The sequence below is a fragment of the Hemibagrus wyckioides genome, linkage group LG23 (assembly GCF_019097595.1).
Source record: "Hemibagrus wyckioides isolate EC202008001 linkage group LG23, SWU_Hwy_1.0, whole genome shotgun sequence".
Classification (NCBI taxonomy): Eukaryota; Metazoa; Chordata; class Actinopteri; order Siluriformes; family Bagridae; genus Hemibagrus; species Hemibagrus wyckioides.
Genome location: NC_080732.1, coordinates 2,966,556 through 2,978,417, shown reverse-complemented (window position 1 = coordinate 2,978,417; position 11,862 = coordinate 2,966,556). Strand labels below are relative to the sequence as shown.

General features: G+C 42.5%; 1 protein-coding gene across 1 annotated transcript; it reads right to left on the bottom strand.

Moving 5' to 3' along the window:
• Nucleotides 1–387: 387 nt before the first annotated feature.
• On the bottom strand, nt 388–11,794 carry LOC131344046 (basic helix-loop-helix domain-containing protein USF3). The gene is made up of 7 exons (XM_058375981.1): nt 11,673–11,794; nt 10,007–10,090; nt 9,827–9,894; nt 9,099–9,130; nt 8,009–8,091; nt 7,834–7,930; nt 388–7,534 (listed from the first exon to the last, which is right to left on the bottom strand). Exons 3-7 carry the CDS (start codon nt 9,874–9,876, stop codon nt 813–815), a joined length of 6,984 nt encoding a protein of 2,327 aa, XP_058231964.1. The 5' UTR covers nt 9,877–9,894; nt 10,007–10,090; nt 11,673–11,794; the 3' UTR covers nt 388–812.
• Between the last annotated feature and the right edge of the window lie 68 nt (nt 11,795–11,862).

Sequence of the window (11,862 nt, the reverse complement as noted above, 5' to 3'; positions counted from 1 at the left end):
ACTCATTTTCTTATAGTACTAAAAGTACTGAAATTCAATTTGTTAATATTGTGAAATGATTTTCCACCAGATTCTGCAACTGAAAAACATGCATAAATGACCCATGGTTATTTTTTAGTATGCTTATATCCTGGGTAGGTTTACTGTAACTAACCATTGTAATCTAATTGCTAAGAAAATGCTATTTAAGAGCTATTTAGCTTCCTAAAACAAATATTTTAGCATCCAGCTACATTCAGTTCATTAAATAAATGATAGTAAAATACATATTATCTCTAGGTTATTATTTAAAAGAATACATTTGCTTTGCACAAAAATATTCACATTTTTTGGAAGGTATTTCTGAGCCAATAAAAAGACAAGACAATTTACAAAACAAAACCGTTTTTAATAATCACCTTTGTATATTTACAAATATCTACAAAAACACATTTTCCATAAATAAGTAAAAATATTTTAACTTGTATTCTGTTAATCAATAAAAAAATTCTCTCTTTATTCTCTTTAAGAGATGGGGGAAAACTTGGAAAACTCCCAAGTCCTTTAAATCCATATTCCACAATCAGTGAAGGCTTATAACTGTTCCCCCCCAAAAAAAATGCTTGTATTTATTGTGGCATCATGTAAGGTAGTAACTTTCTTTAGTCATGATTCTAGCAAATACAAGAGTTAAATTAGAGCTGCTCTATGCATAGGCTTTTAGCAGAAATGTAGGCAAATATCATGTCATGCCATGTCATTCAAAAGACGCCATGATTTACATTTAGATACTGCACATGAGGCCAACATTTAATACCGTTGCTACTGCAACTTTAAACAGCAGAGGTCCCATCATGCCCAAGAATGTGGCTGATGTTGTGAGCTGGGCGATTAGACTGTTTGCTAGAGTCTGAGGAGGAAGTATTTGCAAGTGACAGTAATGGGGACATTGGCATTGAGGAACCATCAGGGGGCATCGCTGAGGCTATTTCAGGGAACAGAGAAGTCAGGTTAAAGTTGGATAAATGAGGAGTAATGCCTGAGGAGTTCGCAATGGGCATTGGTGTAATATCGGTCAGCAGCGGATAACTTGGCTGTGCAAAGCCCACAGGACGGGGTGGAGAAAGAATAGATCCAAAGCGGTTGTTGAGTGGAGTAGTGCTACTCTTATCAGCACTTGGACTTGTAAATATCTGGTTAGAAAAATACTGTATAGGAATATCATTTGGAATGCTTGGATGAGCAGCAGGCGAATATGAGGGGTAGAAAGAAGGCAGAGTGTTCTGAGGCTCTACAGGAAGAAGAGCAGGGGTACGTGAGGCACTCGGCTGGGTGACTGGGGGAATGAAAGATGCATTTGCATTAATTGGAGGTGGAGGGTTCATACCTCCCTCACCAATAAAGGAAAAGCCAAAGTTCTGGGTGAGATGCTGATCCGAAACCAAGTTGCTGTCACTGCCAACCTGTGCACCATCCGGCATGAAACGCACAATGCTCCTGCGCCGAGATTCACCACCCGTCTGTGGCCGTCCAAGCAGTACTCCCCCACCTGATGGGAGCGGCAATGGATTTTCAGGCTCAAATGTGTTCACAGGTCTCAAGTTGCCAGACCTTGGTCGATCTCCTGGGCGGATCTTTGAGCTTTGGGGATCTGGTACAATATGATGGGTTCTCTGACTGACAGCTGAGAGTGACCTGGAAGAGCCTTGAGCACGGCCTGCATCAGAGCTACTGTGTGGAGTTGAGGGAGGGTGGGGCAGAACTGATCTTACAGATGAACCGTGTAAATTTCCACTAACCTGAGAAATGTGCCCTTTATTGTTGTCCCCAAGGTGCATGGGAGGAGCTGTCTGTGTAGGGTGCAAATTAGGACTTGAGACTTTAGCCTGAAGTTCGCTAGAAGAAACTCCAGGTACGCAGTTGTACTCTATACTCACTGGGGGACAGCCTTGTGCAGCTCTCTGGTGTCCAGTTTGCTCGGGAAGATGTGGAGCCAACAGACTTTGCATAAAGCTCTGATGGCACGAGTCCTGCTCACGTGACAATCCTGCTCCAGTTTGTATCCCCTGTGCCGAAGGATGGGTCCCATATGTACCACGGCTACGTCCATCACCAGAAGAACCAGCTCCCATTCTAAATCCGGTTTGTGGCTGAGGACCCCTCTGAGCTGGAGCAACAGATTTACCGGTCATATCTCCACTGCGAGACACTTGCACTTCAAAGTTGTTTACTTGAGGCCCATTGCCAAGTGTCTTGAAAGGTAAACGCTCCGTTATCCGTTGAATGTCTGGTGCCGCCGAGTGTTCTTGGGCTAGTCTGCCTTGAGGATTATGACTAATATTTCCTTTGCCATGTGAGGAATCAACATAACCTTGTAATTCAGACTGATCCTGTGAATTGCCACGAGGATTCTGCAATGTATGAAGTCCCATACGTTGGTCACCAGCAGTTGAAGTCTTCCCAATAAGTGCCTCAGCAGAATAACTAGACAGTCGATGACGCTCCTGTCGTGATGGAGTACAAGCAAGGTCTGAAGAGCGTGAAGCCGGATTATTAGCCTGTGAAGTTAGTTGCTGCTCTAAAGTGCGAGAACCCATCAACCTTTGCATAGCCCCATGATCTTGCCCTGGCTGGCGGTCTTGCTGACTCAAATGATTATTCTGATGAGCCCTGGGGCCTGCTTGTTGACCCTCACAATTCTTTTCCTGTCTACTAAAGTGTTGTTGCTGAAGCTGTTGCTGAAGATGTTGATGCCTTGAGTGTGAACCTTGCTGCTGCTGTTGTTGAAGCTGCTGCTGTTGTTGAAGCTGCTGCGGTTTTTGCTGTTGGTGTTGTGGTTGCTGCTGATGTTGGTGCTGTTGTGATTGTTGCTGCTGCTGTTGGTGCTGCTGAGCTGCTTGTTGGTGCTGTTGAGACTGCTGCTGTGGTTGATGCTGCACACCATTTTTCTCCAAGTGATGCTGCTTCTGCAAGTTAACAGGAGGTCCTGTCTGACCACCTCTCACAACTCTCTTTTTATGGACATTCTGATCTTGCAGCAGAGTCCTCTGTTGAATATTGTGGAGCTGTGTGTCTGGTTGTGTAAGGTGATGCTGAAGTTGGTAAAGGTGTCTCTGTTGTTCTTGGTGGTGTTGATGTTTGAGGTAATGGCTTGCTCCCAGGATCTGCCCAGATTGTGGTGTGCCATGCTGTATGTGTCCCTGTTGTAGGTGTAACACACTAGGTTGATTTTGTTCATGTGGTGTCAGTTGAGGTGGGCAGTGTCCTTCAGATGGGCGAAGCACAGTGGTCATAAATGTGTTCCCAGAAAACAGGGCACCTCCTCCATCAGAATGGTTTCCGGTCATAACCGATGAGGAATTTGGGGGCATTTGTCCAGACATTGCTTGGACATGTTCGTTCCCCTTAACATCTATCCGAGCAAGACTCCCGGCTGGGCATGGTTTTGAGCGTTTGTTTAAAGGAAGAACAAGGTCCTCTTGGGCAGACCTTTTTGGCATATCCTTTTGATGACGTTCAGATATCCCATCACCTATGTGAGCTCGCATGAGTGCACTTTTCAAAGGTGTATATTCGTTCACTTGTGCTGGCCCAGAGCAGCTTTGGGTGACCTGAGATGATGTCTGAGACACTAGAATTGCTGCTCCCCCTGGTGATGGAACAGATACTTGCTGACCAAGGTTCGGAGACCCTGGGTATGACTGGACAGAACTTGGCCTGATAAGGTTATTAACATTTAGACTAGTGAGAGTACTAGCTTGTGACTGAGAATAAGCGGTGTTCAGTGGAAGCCGGACACCAGATGTACTAATGCCAGAAATCTCGATTAGTGATGAAGTCTTCGACACGGTTATGTCACCTTGATTTGCCTGCTTTAACTGTTGACTTGTGACCCTTTCTTTGATTATGGGGGTTTGCTGTGTTTTGGGGAGATCCCATCTGGGGGCAGTTGTACTTGATGGGTTTTCACTACTGCACGGATCGCTCTTCCTTCCTGGGCTGTCTTGTTCAAATATAGCTCTTGCAGCCATTGCTAAGATTTCTGCCTGCTCAGAGGTGAAACTAAATGATCCAAATGTATTAGGAGATGCAGTAATATTCTGACCAGTTGGAAGAAGTGATGCAACTGAAAAGCCTCTGTTACTTGAAGCTCCTGCTGTTGGTGAATCAGTCTGTCTATTTGCCACTAATGAGGAATCATATTCATTTCCCATTGTTGATACCTCCTGTGAAAGAACAGTCTCTTTTTGCAAGAAAGAATCTGCCTCAGGTATGTTCTCTGTGGTAGCGCTTGAATGTTCACCTCTGCCGAGGTCTTTGCTGGAATTTGATTGACTAATTTTGATACTAACAGAATTAATCTGACTAGCAGTTGTCACAGACATATTAGCTTCTGAATGTTTAAGATGCTTGTTGAATGTGTTCAAACTCCTGGATTCCTGGTGTAGAACTGGAGGAGCTGGGTCTGATGGATCTGAACAAGCTGAAGATGTAGAGTGCAAAGCAAAAGGTGTCTGCATCTGTGAAGTGTCTGCAGCTTTTAATATCGCAGACTCTGTTTGAACTTGTGGAACCTTCCCCAAGAGGGATCCTGTTTCTAGACTCTTTGTTGGATCAGCACTTGTGCCTGAAGGTGTGTTCTGGGGTTGGAGAAGTGCAGTTTCAACAGCTGAAATCTTCAAATTATTTTCTGAAGAACTGACACTTGAGAGTGTGGTTCTGTTCTGAACTAAATTAGGACTTGATTCTGTTCGTATGCAACTGGTAGAACAACTGCTGACTGTTGATTTATCTTGAGATATTAGTGCACTGGATGAAGAGTTATCATTCATCATTGATTTTGTGGAAGAAGTAACAGCCCTGTTCAGTGTGACACACTGAGAAGAGAGAACACTATCTGTCGATTCGTTTTGTTGAAGATCAATATTATTGGTTAAAACAGGTTCACTGCTGGCATGGACTACAGAGCTATCGTCAAGTGGAGTACCAGAATTAAGGGTGCTAACTGTTTTACTATAAGATGGTGGAGTTGCATCAACACTTTTTCCGTGACTTTGAGATACTTCATCGCCCACAAGAGAACCTGTTGTATTTGCTGCCAAACTGACAGGACTGTGAATTAATTTACTATTTGAACTGGCACAAATGGCTGTAGAAGTATTGCATGTTGAAGTAACACTGATGACCATAGATGTACCGACAGTAGTGGTTTGTTGGCTCATATCCTCATTGGCAGAATTTATAAAGTTAATATCTGTTATGGTGGATGAATGTCCTTGTGTAACATTCGACTGAGATGATATACTATTTGCTGGCTTTGCAGCAATTCGACATATGCTTCTCTTCTGATTAGGTTCTTTTCTCTTGACGGGTCTGGCCCTTTTAACGGCCACCTGTTTGGGCTGGTTTACAGCAGCTACACTTTTCTTTGGCAGAATGTTAACTGCACAAGTTACTGATGTTGACACAGGTACGACAGAGGGTAGAACAGATTCAGTGGATGTACTGACTCCTGAAGCCAGCTTGGATACAGAAGACTGCACTGTAGTGTCTGAGGGTCGAGAAACTTGCAGTTGTACATTGCTCTGATTGGAGGCCTGTGAAATGCTTTGATTGGAAACTTGTGAAATGCTCTGGCTAAGGCTAGTGAGGGCACCCAAACAATTCATTGTAACATTAGTGTTAGGTTCCTCACAGGTGGGTTGAATGATTTGTGTAGCACTTTGGCTAACCTGAGAGCTCCCAGTGTCTGCTGATTTCACTGACTGTAAGACATAAACCTGTCCATTCACAGTGATAGTCTGGGGTGCCTGTGTCTGAACCTGTGTAGAAGGACGTGGAAGGATATGAACCAGTTGTTTAGCTTGAGCAGTTAGGGGACAGGCGTTGCTGGAGGTGGTTATTTGATTAGCTAATGTGGTAACTGCAGATGGCACAATGTTGGTTTGATGGTTCTGTTGAGTAGGTGGCATTGTTGGTGTCTGGATTATAACAATGTGCTGGCATGCTGCCTGATTGGTTACATCCTCTCTAATTACTTGTGGGGCTGGACATGCATTAGCCTGCTGCAAAATAACAACATTTGGATTGTTTTGAGGCAAGGACGTCCCGATTACTGGGGTTCCATCTGAATTCACTTGCACAACCTGCATTGTCTGAAGTACTGGCAATGTGGTGGTTTGCGTCTGGGGCACAAGTGTTTGCTGAACAGGAGGCACAATGGCAGACTGGGGCTGGGGTATTATAGTTGGCTGGGCTTGGGGCTGAGATGGCATGGTGGGTTGTAGTTCGGGCTGAGATGGCATGGTATGATGGATATGAGGCTTGGGTTGTATGGCTGGGTATGTGTGGGACTGAGTTGATGGAGGGACAGGTTTGGGTAAAATTGTAGGTTGAGCTACAACAGTTTGCGACTGAGTTAGTAACCCTGTCTGGGGTACAAGGGCTGGCTGATGAAGTACCACAGGAGTCTGGGATAAAAGTGATGCCTGAGTAACCACAGGTGTTTGAGGACAGGGAAGCACAGCTGGTAACAACTGGGGAGGATTAGGCCGAACAGGTATGCATGTTGATTTGGGGGTTTGCAGTTGCATAGGAACTTGCGTTTGCACTTGTAGAGGAATGGGATGAACTTGGGGATTAGCCACAACAGGACACACTGACAGTTGTGAAATATTATGCCCAGAGTTACTGGCTTCTGCGGCCAAAGCTCGACAGACAGGCTGTACCGTGTTGCCAGTAAGCTGTAGCGTTGTCCACGTAGTCTGTGTGCTGCTAGCTGCACTAGTCCTAAGATGAGCAGAATTGCCTGGTAATGTCTGAACCAGAGACATGCTTTCAGTATCCTGCGTCAACACTGAAGAAGCTTCGGAAACGAGTGTGCTACTGACCATGGTTTGAGGCAAGGAGGACATATTAAATACAGGCTGAAGTTGGACAGGCATTGTGCAACTGGTGGAAGATGCAAGAGTTGGTGTAGGCTTGGCTGGCTGAGTTTGTTGAGGACTAGGAGCAGTGACTGCAAGCTTGGGACATGTGCCTTGAAGAGTAACAAAATTCCCAGGAGGGGGTAATTTTGGAGCAACAGGTGCCACAGCAGCATACTGCTCCACGACTGTGAGACAGGGCTTGGACACAGCAGGAATTAGAGTTGCTAGGGGAATGTGTGAAGATGTAGTAGAGGAGACAGTCATTTCATTGATCTGGGTTCCATTTGGGACACCAAGTGCTTGACCTGGACCTACTTGAACATTGCAAGATGGATGGATGGCCAAAGCATTTACTGGCTGCTTATCCAAATGAGAAACAGGATTTGAAGGAGCAGACATTTTACTTGCTGAAGAAGCCAAATTCTCATTAGAGTACACAATTATTCCCTTTGACATCAAGTGAGTTGGTGTTATTTTGGCTACTTTAGCACAGCGCTGCTTGCCCTTCCAGTGGATAGTGGGATCATCCAGAAAGTTGACCCCATTTGCTTTGAGAAGCTCAATGTAATGAGCGCTTTCCTTTCTTAAGTCCTCCACTTGCTGTCGTAAGCGCTTTATCTCTTCCGCTGTAAAGAAAAGTTTTACATAGATTTTAACAAAAACCTAGTAGAGAGTCAACTCACAAATTTATATCAGTAGCACTCTACATCCCAATTAAACACTGACTTACTGAAAACATTTTCTTGTATTTTACTGAATTACCAATCACTGTGCTATAAGTGCTGATTGTACAACAACAGCTAAACAAACTTGGAGGAAAACACTAATCCTACTTTTCCACATACATGTGCTAATCACTGGGATGGCACCTTAAATAAGTTACTAGCCTACAATCCTGCCAACCAGAGAGGAAGAAACCTCTTACCTTGTACTTTGTCTCCTCCATTGAGCAGCATTTCATCATTCTGTTGCTTAAGCTCAGAGATATAACGAAAGGCTTCCCCTAGAATCATATTCTTACTCTAGAAAATAAATAAATAATGAGTTTAGAGTGCAAGCTTATCATACTATAATTTCATTCTGTTTACACCGTTCATTACCTGTTTTAAGGCTTGAGAGCAAGGCAAGAGATCTCCAATTCGTTTGATACCAGCATTGATCTTCTCTTTGCGGTGTCTTTCGACTAAATGGCACATGGGTATTTATTGTACATTAATTGTACAAAAACAGGGAGTAATAAATATAAAACTGGCATGAAATGCAAAAATATCTTGACAGTTCTGATTCATATTTGTCAAAATCTTCTAATCCTAAGACTAAAGCACATATTTATATACACATACATATATAATATATAATGTGTACATGTATATATATATATATATATATATATATATATATATATATATATATATATATATATATATATATATATATATATATATATATATATATATATATATATATACACACAGACCAGGCATAACATTATGACCACCTGCCTAAGACCTAATTGTGTTGGTCCCCCTTTTGCTGCTAAAACAGCCCTGACCCGTCCTGCACTGTGTTCTGACACCTTTCTATCAGAACCAGCATTAACTTCTTCAGCAATCTAAGCAACAGTAGCTCATCTGTTGGATCGGATCACACGGGCCAGCCTTCTCTCCTCACGTACATCAGTGAGCCTTGGCCGCCCATGACCCTGTCGCCGGGTCACTACTGTTACTTCCTGTCCCTTAAGTTCGAGGACTTACAGGATACTATTTTACAGATACTGACCACTGCAGACCAGGAACACCCCACAAGAGCTGCAGTTTTGGAGATGCTCTGATCCAGTCTAGCCATCACAATTTGGCCCTTCGTCAAACTCGCTCAAATCCTTACGATTGCCTTTTTCCTGCCACTAACATCAACTTTGAGGACAAAATGTTCATTTGCTGCCCAATATATCCCACCCACTAACAGGTGCCACGATGAGGAGATCATCAGTCTTATTCACTTCACCTCTCACTGCTCAGAAGGTTATGGCTGATCAGTGTTTGTACACATCATACATAGTAGAAATCACAATATTATGTACAGACTCAAGCAATATAAATTAGCATGAGTAAAGTATTATTGCTATCACACATACAATTAAGATAAACGGCAAAAATGTAATAATACTCTCAATTCTTACTGCACTCTCACCTGCATTGTGCGTCTCTTTGTTTTTTTTCCTCCTGACATTCAATGAGACAAATACAATTAGTACTGCAATAAAATTCAACAATGTACAATAGATGAACGTTCGGCAATGGTTACAATTAAGTACACATGCATAATTCTTTTACGGACAAGTGACAAATTAAAGGAAAAAAACGATGTTCACATTATTCAAATTAGAAGTTGTTATAAAATCTACCATAGGCGTTCCGATGAGTTGAGATCCAGTGACTGTAAAGGTTATAGCAATGATTATTTTCATACTTTTCAAAACAGCCCTTGTGCTCTGTGCATGGAGACAGGGGTATTCTGAAAGGAACCACACCATTCTGGGTAAAATAATATATGTTTTATGGGATGTTTTTTATCACAGGATAAAACCTGATCAATTAAAAAAATGAATTGATTTGCAGTCACAAATCCCTTTAAGGGAACAAGTGGAGCTTGTACAAAGCGTGACAGTAAAATGCCTTGATTAGCATAACACAACCATGTTATTTTCCTTTAATATGTCACCTGCCTGTGCACAACTGTCGGCCATGAACCTTTAATAACGTGAATATCTGTCCGTCAACATTCCAATAAATGTAAAGAAACAAAAAGTACATTTACAAGTAATTCATACCAGTTATGTACCAACATCATGAACACAAAATCTGCAGTATTTTATATAGTATTATCTCTTATGTAGGGGATTAAGAATAAACCCTTACCGTGTGGGTTTCTGGGTAGTTTCTGGCTGGTTCTGTATAATCTCTGGCATTGTGGCACGCACTGCAGCCTTAAGAGGAAATTTAAAAAGAAGCAAAAATCTTCACCTACCTATAGAAACGCCTTTTCACAAAACACAATAGTGTATAACTATATAATAATCATTTAATAAACAAACCTACCTTCCAGCAGTGGGCGAAAGAGTATTATGTATGCCAGCTTAAATTCAGGAATCACAGAGCTGTGTCCTTGATGAAAGCATCTGTCTGTGAGTGAGTAAGAGTGAGCAAAACCTGGTAGTACCCGGTCCAAAACACAGGTTCAATATCATGATCACAACAAACAATAAATTATGTGGGATGGAAACATCCATACTTAAACTATATTGCCAAAAGTTTTGGGACACCCCTCCAAATCACTGAATTCAGGTGTAGGCTTGGACGCTTTGTTCCAGTGAAAGGAACTCTTAATGCTTCAGCATACCAAGACATTTTGGACAATTTCATGCTCCCAACTTTGGGGATGACCCCTTCCTGTTCCAGCATGACTGCACACCAGTGAACAAAGCAAGGTCCATAAAGACATGGATGAGCGAGTTTGGTGTGGAGGAACTTGACTGACCTGGTTTAGGACCAGGGTTTATGGGAATTTTTGATCATTCCACTTGAAGCACATTTGTGAGGTCAGGCACTGATTGTTGGACAAGAAGGCCTGGCTCGCAGTCTCCACTCTAATTCATCCCAAAGCTGTTCTATCGGGTTGAGGACTCTGTGCAGGCCAGTCAAGTTCCTCTACACCAAATTCGCTCATCCATGTCTTTATGGACCTTGCTTTGTGCACTGGTGTGCAGTCATGTTGGAACAGGAAGGGGTCATTCCCAAACTGTTCCCACAAAGTTGGGAGCATGAAATTGTCCAAAATGTTTCGGTATGCTGAAGCATTAAGAGTTCCTTTCACTGGAACTAAGGGGCAGAGCCCAACCCCTGAAAAACAACACCTTAATTCAAAGACTTGGAGGGGTGTCCCAAAACTGATGCTATTCCGAGAAGCTGTTTAAAAAAACTCCTCTAGTAAACAGTACCGCTACATCAGAACCAGTACCACACCTCTCTTCTCAACAAGCCATCTATGACACACAAGCAGGACTGACCTAACCCTTTACCACGCAGTGCTAAACGTGGACTTTCCGTTGCTGTTGCATTTATTGTGTTTGTCGTACTGTATTTAATAACTGCACATCACTTTGCACATTATATGATAAAGTCTTTGTGCTTTTGTACATTTCCAGAATGATTCAGTCTGCAGATTCTGAAACAGCTAGTTACACCTGCAGGCTATAATTAAAGAACTGTATTATTTTATTTATAAGGTCTGTACAGAAAGAATAGTGCAAGGAAACCGCTGACACATTGATGTTTCTGATTAAATAACATTAAAACCAATTCGCTGACAAACAGCATCTAATGTTTTATTATTAAACTTAAAATGTATTGATACTGACAGCTATTCTAGCTTGCTAGCTAATACGCTAAATGTGCTTTGCTATTGCTGATTTTACGGACAAGATCATCGGCTCCGGTCATAAATACGGGACGACTATGAAGTGACTATAACGCGGAAAATAACGCTTATAATCCCTTTATCCACTTTTAGAATCCGCTGCTCAGATGATCACAGCTGCCACGATCGTAATGCCAGCTAGCATTAGAGCTAAAAACAACTAGCTACCGACTCGAAGCTAATGCTAGCTATTAGCAACATGGCTAGCTTACAGGGTCACTATAACCTAAAACAATCGATTTACCTAATTATCTCCATTTCGATATTGATCACATAAATAGAACTCACCGGCAGCTTCAGCATTTTTTGCACCAAAGTAAAATCTCCCGGTAAAAACTTTGTGGATCCTTTTCGATTTACTTCATTTTCTCAATGCCAGGCACTAACTTGGTGGGCGGGGCGGATTAAACCTCCACCAATCACATCGAAGGAGCCGATATTGACCAATAGGCTGCATGAAAATGACAAAGGGGCGTGG

Bases quoted from the DNA above. Each gene is read 5' to 3' on its own strand.
- LOC131344046 (XM_058375981.1), bottom strand. From the start codon at position 9,876: ATGCCAGAGATTATACAGAACCAGCCAGAAACTACCCAGAAACCCACA. The intron at 9,131-9,826 runs GTAAGGGTTTAT...ATTGAATGTCAG, and splicing joins ACTACCCAGAAACCCACACG to GAGGAAAAAAAACAAAGAGA. The intron at 7,931-8,008 runs GTAATGAACGGT...TTTATTTTCTAG, and splicing joins GCTCTCAAGCCTTAAAACAG to AGTAAGAATATGATTCTAGG.